The 21,657-nt window shown below is 38.8% G+C and overlaps 1 protein-coding gene across 1 annotated transcript in view; it reads right to left on the bottom strand.

Moving 5' to 3' along the window:
• The window catches only part of ipo8 (importin 8), an 89,574-nt gene that overhangs the window by 10,239 nt on the left and 57,678 nt on the right, over positions 1–21,657 (bottom strand). The window contains exons 14-21 of the mRNA XM_043709009.1: positions 21,195–21,360; positions 19,585–19,745; positions 17,240–17,365; positions 14,867–14,933; positions 13,960–14,085; positions 6,353–6,450; positions 4,332–4,427; positions 735–955 (exon numbers count right to left, since the gene is read on the bottom strand). Coding sequence (XP_043564944.1) covers positions 735–955; positions 4,332–4,427; positions 6,353–6,450; positions 13,960–14,085; positions 14,867–14,933; positions 17,240–17,365; positions 19,585–19,745; positions 21,195–21,360 — 1,061 coding nt within the window. The remainder of the gene's footprint in view (positions 1–734; positions 956–4,331; positions 4,428–6,352; positions 6,451–13,959; positions 14,086–14,866; positions 14,934–17,239; positions 17,366–19,584; positions 19,746–21,194; positions 21,361–21,657) is intronic.

Genomic DNA, 21,657 nt, shown 5'->3' with positions numbered 1-21,657 from the left:
ACACGCCCAAGATGCATTCATGTTCATAGGACCAAACGTATACAATCCTATTTTAATACCAGTAGCAAGAAAAGCTAACCTTCCTTTTTGATCCTTATGTTATTTCCTACACCATGTCTTCCGACTGACTGAAAGAATGGTACAAGTAGATGCCATAGTAAAGTTCAGAAGGGAACAGGGTAAGTACTCAATGAAGAACTTTGTGCAAAGCAATGGGGAGAGTGCTCAGAAGTGGGATTAACTGCAGAGTCCTCTCCAAGAGGAGGCATGGCACAGTGAGTTGAAAGACCTCCTTTTGTAATGCATGACTCCCTTGAGAACACATCAACATTGTGATCCAATGTTACATATTGGAAGATGTGAAGTGTAACTTACTTGCTAAATTATCTCCGCCTCCTCCCATTCACTGACATCAGTGCCTTTAGTCTTTTCTAATTGCAACCTCAACAATAATTTTTGAGAATCAACATTATACAATGTATAGTTTCAATGCCTTTCAATAATGAGGGGTTGGAAACTGCAGAAACTCGTAGTCCAAGCTATCTAAATGTTTTTTGTGTAAATACTCCTCGCTGTGTGCAAGTACTAAAAGAAAACAAACACCGCCTGCCTTTTTGCAGCTTTACCTCTGTCTTCAACCTTGTGTCAGCACCTTATGATGAGATTTGCAGCCGTTCTTGTAATTCAGCAAAGAACCAACACTGATTATTTACCTGAGCAAAGGATTTGCTTACCCAAGAAAGCAATCTGTGTCATTCATCCACTGATTAATGAACTGTGCTGTGATAGGTTCCGCGCTGTGTGAAAAGCGAATGTTTTCCAAGGTAGTCACAAGCAGCATGGGGTTGTAGTAAAGGGCTGCAATGGCCACCTGAAGACACATGGTCCGGAGTTCACTCGTTTTAACTCCTCGTGTTAGTCGCTCCAGGACTGCTTCAACAAACAATGGAATACACTAGTGAGACAGAGAAAATATACACACTTTTAGAATTTTCAGGTTGTAGATGGAAGCTGCCGCTTTTTTCTTCAAAATCAATTTTCACCCCTACAATTCTGCACTGACTGTCTGGTAACTTGTTCATTTCTAATGTGCAAAAAAATGGAACATTTATTAAACGATTCTTTTTAGAATAGGCATAAAAATGTCTTTTAAGAATTGTTTTGCTTAGAATTAGGCCACTTCATTAGCAAAATAGGTTTCTTTCTCTCTCCAGAAATATATGGGAATAATATCACCTGCAAATTGCTCTACAAGACAGTCACCATCCTGACTTGGAAATATATTGCCGTTGAGTCGCTGGGTCAAGATCCTGAAATTCCCTCCCTTACTGCCTTGTGGGTCTACCTACCGCACATGGACTACAGCAGTTCAAGCAGCTTCTGCCTTCTCAAGGGCAACTAGGGATGGGCAGTAAATAGTTCCTGCAAGCATCCATGTCACTTGAGTCACCCTTCCATATTGACATTCCAAGTAGCTGGGATAGTGCCTTCTGTATTCCCTTATCTATGACAGGGTTTAAAAACGAGCTAGAGATGTTCCTGGTAGAATGTACATTTCCTCAAGCTAGGAGGTGGGCAAAGTAGGAGGGGCCCATTCGGACATTTGGGTACTGGTTCTGTATTAATTGCATGGAGTGGTTCAAAAAAGTGATTTACCAGTTTACCTAAACCTAATGCGAATCTATCCCAGTAATAGGGAACATCAACAATGCTTCGAGACAAGGGCCAGTTCAGACCCTTTAAGTGACAATGCTATCAGTAATTGCAGTTTTCAGAAGTGGAAAAGCACAGCAGGTCAGGTAGCATCCAAGGAGTAGGAGAATCGATGTTTTGGGCATAAGCCCTTCTTCAGGAATGTGGGCAGAGGGGGAAGGGAGCTGAGAGATAAATAGGAGGGTGGGGGTGAGGTGACTGGGAAGGTGACAGGTAAATGCTGGTGGAGGCTGATGGTGATAGGTCGGTGAGAAAGGTGGAGCGGAAGATGGACAGGTAGGACAGGTCAAGAGGGCGGTGCCTAGTTAGAGGGTTGGATCTGAGATGAGGTGGGGGAGGGGAGATGCGGAAACTGGTGAAGTCAACATTGACGCAGTGTGATTGAAAGTGAGGTGTTCTTCTTCCAGGTGTCGGGTGGCTTGGATTTGGCGGTGGAGCAGGCCCAGGACTTGCATGTCCTTAGCAGAGTGGAAGGGAGAGTTGAAGTGGTCAGCCACAAGGCGGTGGGGTTGTTTGTTGTGTGTGTCCCAGAGATATTCTCTGAAACATTCCGCGAGTTGGTGTCTTGTCTCCCCAGTGCAGTGGAGACCATATCAAGAACAACGGACCCAGGAGATGAGGTATTTGGATGTGCAGAAAACACTCTGCCACATGTGGAAGGATCGTTTGGGACCTTGGACAGAGGTGAGGGGGGAGGTGTGAGCACAGATTTTACTCTTCTTGCGGCGGCGGCAAGGAAAGGTGCCGGGAGCAGAGGGTAGATTAGTGGGGTGCGTGGACTTAACGAGGGAGTTGCGGAGGGAATGATCTCTGCGGAATGCCGCGAGGAGTGGGTTTGGAAAAATATCTGTGGTGGTGGGGTCTGATTGTAGGTGGCAGAAATGGTCCGGCGGATAATGCACCTTGGAGGTGTAAAACCCTGCACGCACATTTCCCCCTTCTCTATCCTTCCTGGAAAATGTCATGTTAAAAGATGATTGGGTTTAGTCTTAATCCATTTGGCAGTTAAATATTCTGCGAATACTTTCTATGAAAACAATAAAACAGTCCCTTGGGTCAGGTGCCAGACTGCTATAGGTACTCAGTTAGCTATCTCAAGTGTCAACCTAGAAGGGAGGCCTGAAAAATAAACAAGGAGAAAAACAGCTCAACTGAATATTTAATGTCTGATCTCCTTTACAGTTCCTGTTTTCAAGTGAATACTTGGCATTATTTCATTGCATAAACCAGGCCCCTTTCAATAGTTAATGCCCAAGATTGTAGTGATGAGACTCTCTCATTGGTGCAATTTTACAACTGACACGCTTTCATAAAAGTTGCAGACTGATGTATCACGAGGCCTTAACCACAAAACCAAAAGCATATTCACACCATAATTCTGAATATGGAAATGAATTTTAAGGAAGAACAGTGCATCACTGTGAATCATCCAAGGAAGACTGGCTGCAATCAGCATCACAGTGCAGCAGATTGAGGAGTGGGCTGCAGTTAGCATTGCTGTAAGGCAGCTGCAAACAGTGGACTCTCAAATGGACGTTCTCCTAATAAGGGAAAACCTGGAATTAGGGGCCAGGATTTAACAATAAAGTGGCTGCCCATTTAAGACAGAAATGAGGAGAACATTGTTTTCTCTCAGAGGGTTGAGAGTCTTTGGAATTCTCTTTCTCAAAAGGCAGCCGATGCAGAAACTTTAAATATTTTTAAGGCAGAGAGGCACAGGTCCTTGATTACCAAGGGGATTACTGGGTTATGCAGTAATATAGAGTCAAGGCTAAAATCCGATCAGCCATTATTTTATTGAATGATGGAGCAGGCTCAAAGTGGTCAAACGGTCTACTGTCGTTCCTTCTTTATATGTTCATAGTAACTTTTACAGATGAGATTTGAATCACAGTATAGGATATAGAAAACACAATGTCATAGTCTAAAATCATAAATAGATTATTAACTCAGAGAAAACCTTAAGTCTAGCCTTGAATGAGGTAGAAATAAGAAGCTAACGATAGTTTCAGACAGCACAGGATCTGACATGCACAAGAGAAACATGCCCACTTGTAAGAGAAAACATGTTAATCTTGATTCAAGCCTGCAGGCTGGACCTATTGTGTCAACATCAATCTAAACATACAGCATGAGTCAGGACATTTGTGAATACATCATAACAGCTGGATCTAGCATTGTACAACAGTGAGGTTCTGAGATATCCCTCTGCAATACTGAATGCTGCGACTGCATGGGGAAGAGGATTAGCTAGTATGAGGATACAAATGAACTGCTAAAATGAAACAAAAACTGAAATGGTTCACTGGTCACTCAGTTGGTAGGAGTTGGAGATTCTACGCATTAGCTGCAGAATTCTGCTGAACAAACTAATCCAACATTTCCGAATGAACTGCCCATTCAGCATTTTACATATAAATTTGCTGACCTTGTGCTGAACAAATCCATGGATTAATTAATCATCTCCATAATTTATAGAAAGATCAATTACCGTCAGTTAATCAAGCCTATACAATACAATGCTCCAATTGGCCTCAGGTGACCTACTACCCTTTCATGCGGAAATCAAAGTTAGAGATTTTATGCCGAGGTACATTCACGTGGATCCATCAAGTTACCTGATCAATGCCCTTCCCTCGACATTGAAGGATGATCACCTCAAGCAGTTTTGCAGCATGGCATTCTGCATCTTCCCCAGCATCCCCAGTCAGGACCTGAGAATATATTACACAATTTCTGGTTTGCAGAATGAAGAACTAAATTTGAAAACAATTATACAAGGGCCAAATAAATACACCACCTTTACTTAAAACCTACTGTAAAATATAGACAAGTTGTCTACATGGGCAGTGATGATAATGGCGAAGACTAAGATACTTTTTTTTAAAACACCCCTAGCACTTCTTTCAACAATGATATTCATAGAAACAAAGAATGGTTACATAGCACAGAAGGAGGTCATTTGACCCTTCGTGTTTGTACTTTGTCTTTGTAAGAGACACTTACTCATCCTACTTTTGCCCACAGCCCTGCATATTTTTGTTTCTCATCAAATGATTATCCAGTTCTCACCTGAAAACCTTTACTGAATCTGCCTTCATCATACAATTGGTAGTGCTTTCCAAATCCTAACCATTCGGTATGTAAAACAAAATATTGCTCAAGTCACTAATACTTCTTTTGCCAATCACCTTTCGCCAGTCTTGTCTCCTGTCGAAAGAAACAGTTTCTCCCTATTTACTCTGTCATTATCTGCAACTATGTTGCAATGCTACGATCAACTAGTGATGAAGCCATGAGTAAACTTTTGCTCGTTTAATTAGCAATATATTATGTAAGGCCTGAATAATTTGTGAACAACTATGCCTAGGACAGGAGTGAGTGAAACAAAGAGAATTGGCAAAAATTCTCAAATGAGGGTCTGATATAATTCCCAATTTTCAGAGCGTAAAGGAATACACTGTAATCGTAACACTTATTTTGAACCCATTTCCATTCTCTATTCTTTCTAGAAAACATTCTACATAGCAAATACCAGATGACAATGTGTCCCCATCACCTCCCAAGAATCTGGGCATGTAAGCCTCAACATGGATGCTGGCATTTATATTGCTAGAGGAACTCAGCCAGGCCCAATGTCCTGTCACCTCATGTGTATTTCTGACAGAGGTTGCTGATTACAATGCTGCAACCCAATCTAGGTGCACTACAGTCAATCTAAAAAAATGGAAAGTTCACAGGTGGCACTGATTGTATCTTTCTCAGGTAGAGGATGAGACACCTTGAAAGGAATAAAAAAATTAACCCAAACTTTGCTTCACTGTAAATATCTGATTTAGTCAGATTCATAAAAAATATAAATACAATTAACTTCTCAGCATCAGCATTTCTTACAAGAACAAAATTCAATTTAGTATTCTGTGCAAATTCACCATCCTCCATAATTATCTGGCAGCACTGAATGGCTGTCGATTTAAGATTCCCGCCAAAATTTAAGCACATAATCTGTGCTGATAGTTGGCCTCCCATCCATTCCTAAAATGCAATTTATCTAAAACTTGGCTTCCCATATCCTATTTAAAAAAAAACTTGATCCACACATTTGAATCCTGTCACGCTTCGTAACTTCCTATTTCCATAAAGTCAGTCACTATTCCATCTGACACTAGCTCCTGTCTGTACTCTGCCATATTACTCTAACTTTAGCCTCCTGTAAATGACTTATTGGATTAAAAAAGTGCTGACTTACTGGAGATGCCACCTTTCATATGAGACATTAAGCCAAAGATTCCTGTTCTGAGGGGCATTAACCCAATTGCTCTGTGGGACATTCAGCCAAGGATGCCTGTTCTGATAAGTTTACAAGTTCCCATATTACTTTGCAAAGAGCAGAGAACCTCTCCATGTGAATGAACCAACATTTATTTCTTAGACAATACTACCAAATCAGATTTAATGATCATTAATTTTGTTGCTCTTAACGGGACTTTGAGGGTAAACAAACTGCTGTCTACTCCCACAATATGGTGCTGACTCGACATCAAAAGTAATTCACTTGCAGGAAGGTTTGTGGGCGTAAAAAGTTAGATAAATGTAGGGTTTATCTTTCATTAGCTAATACTTGACTTTAAGAACTCACCTTTTTACACAAGTTATAAATAATCTCTACATTTTTTGGATTAGACAGAAATGCATCAGTGTCTATGGTCACATAATTGTGTAAAAGAGGCATCATATCTGAAAGAGAACAGAAATAGAATTTCTACAGCATGAGCATTTTATATAAATGGGCTTGCTTTACACTTACAATAATATACAATGACTGCTCTGGGTACTGTGTTGCAACTTACATTGGCAGAGTGCACCATCTTTCTTGTCCCACTACTCCACAGGTCAGAGCAAAAAAGTAAAATACTTTTTCCAGTTACAAAGGTGACCAACATCACACACACCCTCCCCCCCACCACTATTTTCCAGCACTTTACCCATTATATAAGCTATGTCTTTTCCACCATTCATCTATATTGTTAAAATGTCTTGAAGGTTCAAACCTCTACCATCTTTGTGGGCAGTGAGTTCCAGATACGCACCACCCTCTGCTTGAAAAATGGTCTTTAAATCTCTGAATCTCCTGCTTGGTACCTTAAAATTGCCCCCCTTGCTTATTAAGCACACTATAAAGGAGAAATATTTCTCAATATCTATGCTTCTCATAACTATCACCTCAATCAGGTCCCCCTCTCAGGCTCCTCTAGTCCAAGGAAGACAACTGTAACCTACTGTCTCTATTTATAGTTGAATCACTCCAGTCCAGGAAGCACCATGGTAAATCTCCTCTGCAATCACATCCTTCTTATAGTCTGGCGATCAGAACTACACAGAGTATTCCAGATGGTGCCTAATTCACATAATGTACAGCTTTATCAAGTTTCAGCGTTGCTCTAATGTTCTGGCTGGTGTGGTCAAATCATAATTAGAAACTGCTGTCCCTGAATTATTTCAAACATAGCTTGTTGGGGAAATATAATTGAGATAAGACCATAGGATGAGCATCAGCAAGCCATTCAGTCCATCAAGTTTCTCCAATATTCAAGGAGATCATGACTTATGCAATAATCCTCAACTTCATTTTCCTGCCTTTTCCCCATGAAATCTGATCCCTCTTACTGATTAAAAATCTGTACCTCAGTATTTAATATACTTCATGAAATGGCTTCGACAATCTTCTCCGGTAATTAATTCTATAGATTGACTTCTCTCAGCAAGGAAATTCCTCTTCATCTGTGTTTTAAATTAACGAGTCCTTATTCTGAGATTACATTTTTTGTTCGAGGCTCTTCCCACAAGGGGAAGCAACCTTTCCATATCTACCCTGTCAAGTTCCCTAAGGATATTGACAGATTCAATAAGGTTCCCTCTTGTTCTCCTAAACTCCAATGAGACAGCCCCTCCATAACCGGGATCCACCTCATGAACCTTCTCTGGTCTGTCTTCAATGCCAATACATCTTTTCTTCGATGGGGGACCAAAACTGTTCACAATATTTTTGGTGTGTTCTCAGCAATAGCTTGTATAGTCTTAGCAAGACCTCCCTGTTTTATACTCTATTCCTTTTGAAATAAAGTCTAACATTTCATTTGCTTTCCCTATTACCTGTTGAGCTTCTAAGCTGGCTTTTGTGACGACTCCCAAATCCTGATGTGCTGTAGATTACTGCAGCTTACTCTTTCTTTCTTAAATAATATTCAGGTCCTCTATTCTTCCTGCAAAGTGCATAACCTCTCATTTTTTCAAAATCTATTATGTCTTCCAAGTTTCTGCCCATTCGCTGAAGATGTTGATATCCCTCTGCAGACTCTAGGTGTCACTCTCACCACTTGCCTTTCCATCTATTTGTGTATCATTTGTAAACTTTGTTATAGTATGTGCACGTCCCTCATCCAAGTCATTAATATACATTATAAGTGAATGTGGCCCTAGCACTGATCTCTGCGACACTCCATTAATTGTAGGTTGCCATTTTGGAAGTACCCCCCAACCTTTCCCAACTATCTGTCCTCTCATTTGTTAGCCAATCCTCTATCAATGCTAATATACTACATCTAACACCAGAGGCTCTTATTAAGTAGTTTAACACGTGGTCCCTTATCAAATGAGTTAAAAAATCACATATATTACATCACTGATTAATCTTTATCTATCCCACTTGTTAATTTTCAAACAGTTCTAATGAATTTGTGAGCATGATATCCCCTTTGTGAAGTCATGCCTGACTCTGCTTGATTCTAGTTTTTGAAACCAGTTTTTCAAATGAACAGGTTTCACCCTGAATTCAAGGAGATTTTCTTTTCACAAGTGAGAATGGTCAGTTCAGCAGCTTGTTCTGAGCAAACTTTTCTCCAACTCAGCTTGTTGATTAGCAGATTGCCCTCCAATGAACCAGACAAAATAAGCATCTCTCCATGCCAGTCACTGTTCAAAATAGCCTCAGCTGAGGTCTAAAGCAAAGCATGCCGTTATAACCAATCGCGATTGGTATGTTAAAAATGATCTCCAAAGTCTACAGTGAATTTTCAATTACCTCTTTTACAAAACAAAACTCAGACATTTCCACAAAATTTGAAATAAATTCAGCTTCCATAATCCTTCAAAAACTCGGGTGTCCCAAGCGTTATTAAATACAAAGCTTTATCATAACAGCTGCAGTGTTACCAACTGTCCTCAATTCTCATGTGAAGAAATCAAATTATTTTGCAACTGGATATGTTCAAGTACCTGGTGATTTGATTGTTTTCTTCAACAAAAAGCAATTAAACTTCATTTCATGTCAGACTTTTCCTACAGGAAGAACCCAAGCAGTAAACTTAAAAGCGAGTCCAGCTGAAGAACATAATCATCTTCTAGGTATTCCCAATCATCATTTCCTTTTTGGATACCTGTGTAGAAGTGTGTTTCTTGTTTATTTGGATAGATTTGACTATCTGGCTCCTTTACTTATTCAATAAAGTGGTAATTTATTGAAACAACACCAGAAAATGCTGGAAACACACAGCAGTGGTGAGAGAATTTCAGGTCCTCTTTTTTTTGTCAAAACTGAAAAAGCTGGATATTTGGCATGTTTAAACCATACACATATCCAGAGAAAATCACAAAAAGGCAGGTGAATGATTCATGGAGGACAGGAGAAGTTAAATGAAAAAAGGATGATGATTTAAAGCAAAACAAGCAAATCAAATAAGAAACAAAAGATAGATCTGGAGTGGTGTATACAGGAATAATAGAACCATTGTTAGATGACGCTTCCCAAAACAGGAGGCAATGATTATGATCTAAAATTATTTAGTCCAGAAGACTCTGAAATGATACGTAGAAAAATGTTCTTTGAGCTTCACTGAAAGAGCTTAGGAAGCCAAAGATTGAATGGCCAACAGCTGCTCGTATTTCTTGTGGTCTTAACTCATTATATTTTCTGGGATGGGCAATTAAAGTGACGAGAAGCTGGAAGTTCTGGGTCACAACTGAAGGTCAAACAAAGATGATTGATAAATGCCCACCCAAACTGCATTTGGTTCACCAAGCAGAGCAGAAATACAGCATACTCAATTGGAAGAGGTACAGGAAACCTGCTGTCTCAGAAACACTGTTTGGGGTTTTGACCAGAGGAAGCTACAAGGTAACAAACCAGGTATTGCAATGCCTGAGCTTGCATAGAAAGCTGCCATTAGAAGTGAGGGCTGTTGTGGTGACTGAAGAGAGGAACCAAGTGACGCGGTAGGAATGATCCTTTAGAATGTCGGAAGAGATGGGATGGAAATACACATTTGATGTTAGCATCTCATATTGGAAGTGGCCGAAATGACAGAGCATCTGTTGAATATGGAGATTGCTAGAGTAGAGGAAGAGAATAAGGATTATGGGATGAAAGAAACAAACAAGGCGATGGTATGGAAATGGAATGGACACATTTGAACATCCTGCAAACCATGGTGGAGGGAAATCCACAGTTGAGGAAAAAAAATACATCTTAAAAATACTGATATGGCAGGCGACACAATCAAAATGGAAAATTTGGGACAATGAATTAGAGCCTTTCAGGAAGCATATGGAAGCAGAGTAGTGGTCAGTGGGTTATGCATAGATGCAGATTAACAGCATTATGCCAGTGAAGGAGACAGAAAAGTCAAGGGAAGAGAAAGGTCAGAGTTGGATCACGTGAAGGCGAGGGAACTGTGGCAAATGAAAGTAGGGCAAAAGCGCAAAATGGCGTGCAAAGACCTTAATGTACCGGAAGAAAAGGTGAGGGATGCAATTTAGGAAGATCCAGAGCAAAGAATGTTCAACATATCTCACAAAAAAGACAGATGCGGCGAGCACCTGTATGGATTCAAATTGGAAATCACCTTTTGTTTGGAGGAAGCAGCTGAAGTCAAAGGAAAAGTTACTCATTGTGTGAACAAATGCACCATTCCAGATAGGCTTTGTACAAGGCAGAGGTGGAGGATGTCCTGGTGGTAGCTAGTTTGGGATGGGGCATTCATGGTGTACAAGGAATGTGTAGGTCCAGGAACTTAGTAAACTGGCAGAGTTACATCTTTCTTTCCTTTAAATCTGTTCTTGATGATAAGGTCAAAATTCAGATTTTATCACTACTTGCCCTTGAGAAGGTGAAAGGGAGCTGCCGTTTTGAGCCACTGCTGTTCAAGTGATTTAGGTACACACAAGTATTTAAGGGAGGGAGTTCTAGGATCCTGACCCAGTGACACAGGAGTGGCAACACTGTTGCAAATTAGGATGATCTGACACTTGGAAGGGAATCTGCTGGGAGCAATGGTCTTCCAATGTATCTGCTCCCCCTATCCAAGATGGAAATATCACACGTTTGGACATGACCAGCAAAGAAGCCTTAGCTGAAGCGCACATAGTTTTGAAGAGATTAGACAAGGAGAGAAAATAAAAGAGGTCTGTTAAATTTACCAACTCTTCATGGCTTTTTTTAAACCTTGATTTCCAACCACATTTGCAATTTCCAAGTGTCATTATTGTGACAATCATAACTCACGCAAAACCTTTTATATTGGTAATCAAAAGCAAATTCTAAGAATGTCTCCATGGAGAACAGTAAACCAAGCACTGAAATTTGAACAGCTGCTAATTAAGTAGAGCACAACTTTCTTGTAGCTGATTTTTATAGTAGTCTTACAGAAAACAGCCAATCATAATACGCCTGTAATAATGTCCTTTCACATTCATCAAGTTGCTAAATTATCTCCTAGCTCGGTTTGATGATATAAGGTTTAAATTGGCTCATAATTTCTCCACTAAAACAGAGATGATACAATTTGCCTGTAAAGTTTAGTTTCCTGAAAGTAAAGATTGCAGTTATAAAAGTTGTGTGCACTTTCAGTGTGGAAAGATGCTGCAACCACAAAGAGTTCCTTACTCGACTGGCAGAGAGACCAGATTGGAAAGGTGCTAGAGAAGCTCAACAGAGCCAACTTGGAGAGAGAGAAACAGAATTAAATATTCATGTTTTGAGTCCGATATGACTTCTTCTGAACTGAAAAGGTGGCAATGGAAAAAGTGATACTCATATTACAGCCTTTGTAATAACGTCAAATCTACAACACAACGTTCTGAGCTTACTTTTAAACAAGTGCCGATAAGGCAATTTCCCACTCGGGAATAGTGGGCTAAGAAGACTGACTTGATATCTCGGGTTAGCAATTCCTAGAAAGGTGGAGGGAATTTATGAAATGATCAGATTCACCAATTTAAGATTGGAAACATCAATCAAGATGATGAAATAAAATTAAGTGTATTGAAAATACTCAGATCAGGCAGCATCTACAGAAAGAGACTCAATGTGTCAGATAAATAACCTGTCAGCAGAACACTTTCAAATTTTCAACATTGGCAGCATTTTTATTTTTGTTTACACGCAACAGTTTGACCATTTGATATGACCGTGTTTGATAGAATATAGGAGAAGGAGGAAGCAGTGGGGGAGGTGATAGCGGGTGGGGTTTTAAACCTCAACAGGTACAAGAGACAGACACAGAGAGGCAGTATTAAAATGTTAAAAGACTGAAATCTGACACCCATATCCATGTTGAACACGTTCAAAGTAGTAGATATATGATTAGCCTGATTTTCAAAGGTGGCTTAGTTACATAATTGAGTTAATGAGGCACAGTGTTGTAAAATGTAATGGGTGTGGACTAGATTTGGAAGACCATAAAGCCAGGATCCATTAGTGCAATATGAGCACTGCCTGTAAGCTATAACGGTGCTCTTCCTCAGACCTTAAAGCTGATCTGTTTAATTCTTCCCCATAGTAGGCTATGGTCAAGACTAAAGTTAGGTTGGCTCCAACAGATTGAGGATGAGATGAGTATATTTCATCTATGTTGTCTCCTTCTCAATTGTTGCACTTTCTTAGGAGCAACCATGATACAACAAAACCACATTTTGGCTTTAAGAAATAACTGCCTTCCACCAGTGGAGAAATGCTTAGTCATCAAAATTCACTGATGATCATACATTTAAGATCAGGCTGGGCCAAATGAAGGCCAAAGGGAAAAGGCAAAATCTGCAGAATATTTAATGTCAAGTACTTCTTGAAAGAAAATGAATGGTTTGCCAAACAGGACAAAATATTGACATGTTTGGGGGGAAAAATTGGGCAAAGTTAATAACTTGAGGTGCAACTATGCATTTTTTAACCAAAATGTTAATTAATAGAGCTGTATATATCAGTGAGATAGAAGGAAAAATGGCAACTGCAATAACTGACAGCACTAATTCAGATTTGTGTATATATATTTTAAAGCTTGAGCCTTTTAAAATATGCAGTTTTCTGTGAGGGCTTCTTTATCATCCAATTGGTAGTTGTACTGTTGAGAAAGTAGTGTGGTTGCATGTTTAGCCAACATGCAAGCGGTTCATACCCAATAAATAAGTATGGTTTTGCCATTCAGCTAACCAGTATGGTTAAGATAATAAACAAACATTTAATAGTTCCTTATTCAGCCTGGAGAAGACTTCTTGTTTTGCTTTGGACAAAATACCTACTTTATTCAAGGTCTGATATTTTACTAGATGCTAAATGTAGTCTGCAAATGTAATAGACTCATACTTTTTATATTTGAGAGATAAAAATGTCTACATTCAAGCTTAAATGTAGATCACTCACAAGAAGTGTTGAACAGCACATGAGAGTCAATGTTATTTGATCTGGTTACCCATTGGAACAATTAAATCACACTAATTTTATCAACAGCCTATTACTACAGAATTCATTAAACCCTCTTTAGAATATCATTCTTCTACCTCACTTCCATTCACTTTTCACAACGATCTTCATGGCACAATTTCAGATGGTTTCTCTCATGGTCTTCGATCAAACCTTGGACAGATCTCATTGCAGGCTAAGCCAGCAATATTATTTTGCTGACATCCACATTAGTTTTGCTTATCTAATAGCTTATGTCTACTTTCATAGTCAAGTAAGGACTCATAGCAAAGAAATTCAGACCAGTGGGTTTCAAATCCAGTTAAAAAAAAATTAGACAACTAATTAAAGTGTGTCAAGTTTAGTAATGCAGGATTACCTGAAATTTGAATTCTCTTTTATATAGATATACCATATTGGATGTTATTATCAATGGTAAATTGTGCATTTGAAGCCAAATTTGCTGTTGCAATATGTAGTTTTTGAAATGTATTCAAAGGAATAATTGGGAATACCTGTGAAATATTCAAAGCAGTCTTGCTGAAGGACTTCATAAAGAACACCAAGAAGTTGCCACATATTAGGTGATATGACTTGACATGTTAAACTATATGCAAGGGACAGAACCTCTTCATAGAACTCTGCAGCAGAAAAAAAGCAGGGATTACTATTTAAGAATTCTCAAATAAAGGAAAAGCTATTACATTTTCATCAGGAGTAAAAGTAACATCAGAATAAAAACATGGCAAGATTACAGGCTATTTTAGTAGAACAATACTGTAGTTATGAAAGGAATGCAGAAGCAGTTTGAAATCACTTAACGACACGTCAGAAACACACAATATATTGAGGAATGGCAAAAAAAACATGTTAATTAGTCAATATTAACATACGTTAACCATGACTCAGAGGTAGTACTTCTATCCCACACCTGATCACATAAATTGCATTAACATTCAGTCCACTACAGGAAGAGAGCTGCATCTTCAAAGGCTTTCCAATTCATGTAAAACTAAGGCCCGCCTGCTCTCTCATGGATGTAAACAATCTCAAGGCACCACTTCAAAGAAAAGCGGGGAGTTCTCCCAATGTCTTGGCCAATATTCATCCCTCAAGCCACATGCCCTGAAAACATCTGATTATTTATTTCTTTGCTGACTGTGAGACCTGGCTGTGTGCAAAAGAGCCACTGTGTTTTTTTCTATAATAATTCAATAAGTATCTACTACAATTTCATTAGTTGCAAATTACTTCAGACATTCTAAGAAAGTAAGTGGCTCCCATGTAAATTTAAGTTCTTTCTCAGTATCCTGTTAGGTGTTTGTGCACTGATGATTATAGAAATCCTAACATTTGTACAATGTTATCAAGGCCTTATTGCATTTTAAATAGCAAAGTTCAAACAACAGATATAGACTGTACCTATTACGTGTTTCTGAAGTACTAGTCCAATCACTTGCAAACAGATGCCCTCGAGCTGCAGTGTAATCTGGAGGATAAGGTGGAAATGGAGGAGGAAAAAGATGTGTACTGTTACTCTGGGATAAACAGATAGCAGTCAAGGTGAGCAAGCAATAGAAAGATCCAATTTCTCAATACATCTACCAGAAGTTTTTACCTTCTCTTATCTCTAATTGAAGACACAACTCTTCAAAAACAGGAACAAAATTCCTGAGTTAAGAGTGAAATGAAACAGTTTGTTTCAGCTTCAAACCTTCAATAGGCTCCTTAAAAATCTCTCAAAAAAAGACTCCATCCTCTTGCTGGAACAGCGTCTGAGTTGCAGTAAAAAATGTTTGACACTGCTGTCCCACCCAGAATGAATTAATTGGTAAACCTTTAGAATGACACAATTACAGCACACTTTTAAAAACTACAAAAGCAGGAAACAATTTCATTTTACATTGAGCAACAAGGACTGAGTGAAACAAAAAATAGAGAAGCTGCTTATATTCAAATACAGCAAGAGGTGGACGTTATCCAGACTGGAGCTGATAGGTAGCAAGCAGTATTTGGCCACACAAGTGCCAGACAATGATCACCTCAAAAAAGAGAATCTAACCATTGCCCCTTTATATTCTATGACACTACCATCACTGAATTCCCCATTATCAATATCTTGGCATTACTACTAACCAGAAACTGGACTGGACCAGCCACGTAAATATTGTGGCTACAAGAGTAGCTCAGAGGCGAGGAATTCTGTTGTGAGTAACTCACCTCTGACTCTCCAATTCCTGGTCCCCATCTACAAGACAAGGCCAAGAATGCAATGGGATAGTCCCCAGTTGTCTGAATTAGTACAGCTTCAATAACATTCAAAACTACCAGTTTACCAAATACAAGATGTGGTCATCAAGGGTCCTTTGACACATTTATTTTAAATCAAAACCTCCACATCTAGGAGGAGCTGGGCAGCATCTGCATAGGAACATATTACATGGATACCCCCCACCAACTTATACACCACCCTGACTTGGAGATGTAGTCACCATTCCCTCATTGTTGCAGGATGCCCCTCCCTACTAGCACTAACAGTGTACTTACACTTCAAGGATTGCATCAGTTAAAGAATGCAGGACAACTGGTGATGGTCAATAAATAATGGCTTAGTCAGCAATACCCACATCCAGTAAATGAAAATAGTGAAAAATAATTGCTCAATGTCTATTAAGTCACAGGAAAAGTTTGGAATTACGAAAGATCATTTGATCGAGCTCCTCACTCAATATAACATGGAAATGTTTATCCTTTTAACTTTAGGTTTCATTTTACTCTAATTTGAGAGGTGCTTTCGGAGCCACATGCTTCTATCACACAAAGGTAAATAAGTAGATAGATTTGGGCCATTGGCAGATTTGATTTTTTTGTTTCATAACACTTGTAAAACTGCACTGGAGAAAGTTATTACAATAAGCACATGAGAGAAGTGAGAATGAATGTTGACCAATTCCCCCGTGCAAACAGAATATACAACACAAGTAAATACAGAAAGGTGGAATGGGTGGGATGCCGTGGGGAGAGAGTTTAGAACATACCTGGGCATGATTACCTGGGAAATATATAAAGAAAATTGGCAACAAAAAGACATCTGCTGCAGAGTGTAACACTGCACTGTAGGGAACACAACTGTGCTTTCTCTTGAAGGCAAGCTGGTACACTGGTAATGTTTCTGAAACTCTCACTTAGTCATTGCGCAGTCACAAGCTTATTGTATGAAGAAAAGAGAAACTGCTTTAAAATTGCAATATCTGACCATGGACTCTTGATCATCAAACAGCGAGAAACGTCCAAACATTGATTTCCAGGACAAACAGGTTACTGAATTTGGGACTATTTCCTTCAATTAGATTTAGTGATGTATAACTTTCTGAAATGTTTGCACTAATAACTTCACATCTATTTCCTGTATGTCTAACAACACACACAGAGTTTGGTTCGCACATTAAGTCTGTCATCATTACCCCATTCTTTTCATTTATTTTGTCCACTTCAGCCCCGCACATCTTGTATATATTTCTTGCTTATTCCCTGCCATTCATAATTACTGTACTATCATATTCCTCTCTCACGCCTCCCCAACATAAACTTGGCCCATGTGTTCTACTTGCTCGAAACAGGTACACTGTCCACCAACTTCACTACACACAATAAATGTACCAAAGTTAGGTCAAAGGCCTCATCTCTTTCTTCTAATGCATGCATCACTTACCTGACTTTTATTAATTTCAAAATATGATTAACCTAACCATCTGACCACTAAATGCTCAGAGTCCAAACAAAATGGTCACTGACCTCCTTGTGAGCCTCCACGACAGTCAAGATGGTGTCTATTGTGTTTAGGATACCCATAGCCATCACTGTTTTGTCCTCTATCTCTTCATAAGCATCACTCTGGAGGACTTTGCTGAAAGTCATGGCCTGAAATGAAAAGCAAACACCTTATATTTGTATTTCCATACTCTAAGTTCTGTAAAGTTGTTTAAAACTTGTAGGTACCAAAATGTTGCAAAGAAATTGCATCATTCACATATTTTACCTACTAAAATATCTTGTCAACAGGTAGAGGGAGTGCCAATGGCAATAATATCAAAAGAATTGAACAAAAAAGAACATGATCAATCAAGATTCTATGGCTCTCAATTTAGGTCTGAACACAATTGTCACCCTTAATCATCACTCCAGTTATTCAATTGTTACAATGTAACAAAAACTATAGTGCACTCACTGATACCAACTGGAGATTGAATGAAAATAGAGGAGATGCAGTTTGGATTTTAGCAGCTATGGTACAGTCTAATATCCAATTCTTATCAAGATAGTTTTGTACCTCTTATTCATTTCAAACACCTCCACAGCCACTCCCATACTAGTCTCTGTAACTTCCTCCAGTCTCAACCTCAGAACTGCTTTTCTCCATCTCTATGCTGTCATGCACCAGTTCCTTAGCCCAATCACCGCTGGCCATACTCAGATGGGCAGCTGTACTGTACTTAATTGAAGACTGAACAGTCTATTTACGCCAAGTTCTGATGTAACTTATACCTTGTGTCACATAGACTCTTCGATCTAAACCTCTCACCATCTTTTTCCTATTTTAAGACACTGTTTCCAATCTAACTCTTAATTGGACTAAACCTGTGGTCACCTGTTCCAATATCTCCCTCTTTCAGCTGGTATTAGCTTTTGTCAAATTGGATTCCTAAAAAGGTCTTGGAAATTTATTTGAACATCAAGGACACTATTATAAAAACAAGATGCTGTAATTTTCAGTCTACCATAATAATGGGTGGGACTGCTGCAATGTCAATATATTCAAATAAGATTTAAGAAATGATCAAGGGATCTAAGTTGTCCCTCTAAGCACTATGTAAAATGGTGTGACATCTTCCTGGAGATTAGTATCCTTGCACCGATCTAGTCAGCCAATGCAAGGCTTAAGCTTACATCCGAGCTATAATGATTGAAAACAGAAAATGCTGGAGATCACAGCGGGTCAGATAGCATCTACGGAGAGAAATCTAGTGGGTAGAAATTGATAGTCAATCTTTCAGATTTTGACCTTGCAAGAAAAATATCTGGCAAAGAGCTACATGTTCTGGCATCTACACTGTAGAACTGACAACACGAGGGAAGCAGAGGTAAAATTACTTAAATTCAACAGCAAAGCTATTCATTTGAGAACTGCTAATGTTTTAATACTGATACCTTCAATGGAACAAATACTTGTTCTTTTCTAGTGACCACCCCTTGTTATCTATGCTCTCATTCCATGCTAAATACTAATATGATTCCACAATAAACGGTACTCCACTGCATGTAGCCATCCAGAGATCCATATGCCATGACTTACTTTGATACGTTGAAGAGCCCCATGCAGTTCATGGGTTGCACGTTGACCAGTGCTGTGATCAGGAAGGGCATAGTGATATCTTTACACGCTTGAAAAACTATGCATCAAGTCAATTTCTGGGTGAAGAAATTAATAGTGAGATCTGTTGCATTTCTCTATTGGGACTGCTTCTTTGGAGCAACCTGGGACATTTGATCCCATTAAAGGTATTACATAAATGCAAGCATTTGTTACAAGCAACAGCCATTCAAGAGTGCAATATTCGTTATTCAAAACATTAGACTTGTATAATTTCTCTAGTCCTTTTGATGCAGGAAGCACAGCAGCCCTCTGGCATACAGCAAGATTCCACAAACCGCAATGAGACAACTGACAGATAATCTGCCCTGTGTCTTTTTAAAGAAGTAATGGTGCTTGAAGGATAAATACAGGATATACAGGAAAGAGATTCTCATACTTTTCTCTGAAATACTGCCTTTAAAAAAAAAAATGCCTTTTTACCCAAAAAGGCTGTCAGTGTTTTCAGTTTTATATTTCAGTTTAATATTTCATCCCAAACATGACCGCTTTAACAGAAGCACCGGCAATGGGATTATCAGGCTAGAATATGTGCCCAAGATACTAAATGGAGTTGTAAACCAATAACCTGCAGACTCAGAGGCCAGGGCTCTACCACTGAGTCAAGGTAGAAAGTTAGTGAGCAATTCACAGAAGCAGCATCATTTAATTAAAAGAGTCAAGACACTAAACTGGTAACTTCACTAACACGTCTCTGGCATATACTTACTAAATGCTGTGTCATGTCAACAGCAATAGTAGTCATCTCCTCACTGTATTCACATATCATCTTCTGAATGACGTTGGTGAGATCATCATTTTCAGTTTCTCGGACAATGTGGAGCAGCTCCTGCATTACTGGCCTAACCGATGGTTTTATATATTCCTTAGCTGGGGAACAAATGTCAATGTATTAGCTGCAATGCCTTATCTTTATTTTTCAACTTCATTTCACGTGCCACAAATCTACGGTGCACTCCTATTAGGCAGACCTAGTCTTTGCAATTCTCTACAGCCTCAAATGACACTGCATTGTACAACAGAGAGCGACAATGTGGGCAAGTTACCCTGTCTTCAGTTGATCATGTATTTGGTTTTGTTCCACAGTAATGCAAACTCAACTGAAAACCCTCCTGACGTGTGGTTTGGATTTGTGGTCAAGAACAGTGAGATTCCAAATCTTATTCATTTGAACAGTAGATCATTTACGATTGACTATAAAACTAGACCATCAAACAGACATGTTTCTAAATGAGAGTTTGTAATGCAGCATGTTTTCTGTGGTTGCTGTTGGATTTAAACTGTTAGTTGCCTTCAAATAAGAGGTAATAATGGCATGGGTTTCCCAGCTTCGGGCTAATTTGAGCATTTTGCGTCCATAGGTGTTTGTGATTTTGGAGAAGATTTGTAACTCAGGATGTGGATCAGATCTAACATATAAATAGAAGTGTGAGAGAACACCAACACTTGATCAGAGGCTCACTGATGATGTGACCTAACATGGTGACGAAATATATGAAAACAAATCTACCAGCTCAGCATGCAAACTTACAAGAGGTATAATACCAGTGAATTGAAATATTCATGTTCAAGAGAACCAATAATATTGACATTCAATTCAGTTTTCTACCTAATCCACTGTTTTCCTCAGCTGCTATCATTGACATTATATATACTAAAAGGTCAAAATTGATCTAACTCTTCCCAGAATGAATGGGTAGAAGTGTACTGATTGTACATTTCTACGATTCAGCTTTGAATCGTCTTACAGAAGGGCCAGTGAGAGACCTGGAGTCAATCCAGCTAGATCATAGTTCTTTAGGCCATTCAATTCTAATTTGACAAGCCCAGAAGCAGAGGAAACATCACATCTTAATGCAGCTAGCAATAGAGAAGACAGAAAAACATTACAGGCCTTTATGTAACCATAACTGTCTGCTGATTCTAATAGAGTCATAACAGCATCTGCCTCCCTCTGTCTAAGTACTGTGCAAATGGATTAACAGACACTGTGGATCCTATTAAACTTCAGCAACAGTCATCAATATCTATTTCCATCAAAACATTGCTGTACTGATACAATAATATAGCTAACCTGTCATAACATAAAATACAAACAATTTTTACACAGTTAATTAGAAATGAGCTAATTTAAGAAAAGTTCTAACATCAATTTTAATTTAACAATTAAAAACAATAAAAAAAATTATTTGCTTGAATCCAAATATTTGATAAAGGATTGGCACAGGTGATAAGTATGTCCGAACAGGTAATGGCAACAAGCCTATACAATTGTAATAATGATACGTAATGTTTCAATGTAGGATCTCTCTAACTCACCTTGATCTTGGTTACTAATAAGTGTCTGCAAAGCAATGGCAGCTTCCACTTTGACTGGCATTTCTTTATCTTCAATTAAACTCTTCTTTGTCAACTCAACAGCATTTCTTAAGTTAAGATCATTTGTGAACTTTAGATTGCAAAATGAATGAAGAACCCAACAGGCCTGGAAACAAAGTCAGATATAAAAAATATACTCAGTTTTATCAAAACCAATGAAAAGAAAATGGTTGCAACAAATTAATTTTGATAATTTCTAAGTATTTGCATGTATGCTAGTCCAAGTGGTTGAACAAAGGTCTGACTGTGGAGATTAGAACATTTCAGTAGTATACAATGGTAGCTGCACTGTTCCAAAACAGACGTGGGAATAATAATATGATTACTTCAATTGCCTCACACACAGTTTACCAATGTCAAGGATCAGAAAGACAAAATGCTGTTTTACAGTTAGGCCTTTCAC

This window comes from Chiloscyllium plagiosum, chromosome 19 (assembly GCF_004010195.1).
Source record: "Chiloscyllium plagiosum isolate BGI_BamShark_2017 chromosome 19, ASM401019v2, whole genome shotgun sequence".
NCBI lineage: Eukaryota > Metazoa > Chordata > Chondrichthyes > Orectolobiformes > Hemiscylliidae > Chiloscyllium > Chiloscyllium plagiosum.
This window is presented reverse-complemented; position numbering and strand designations above follow the sequence as displayed.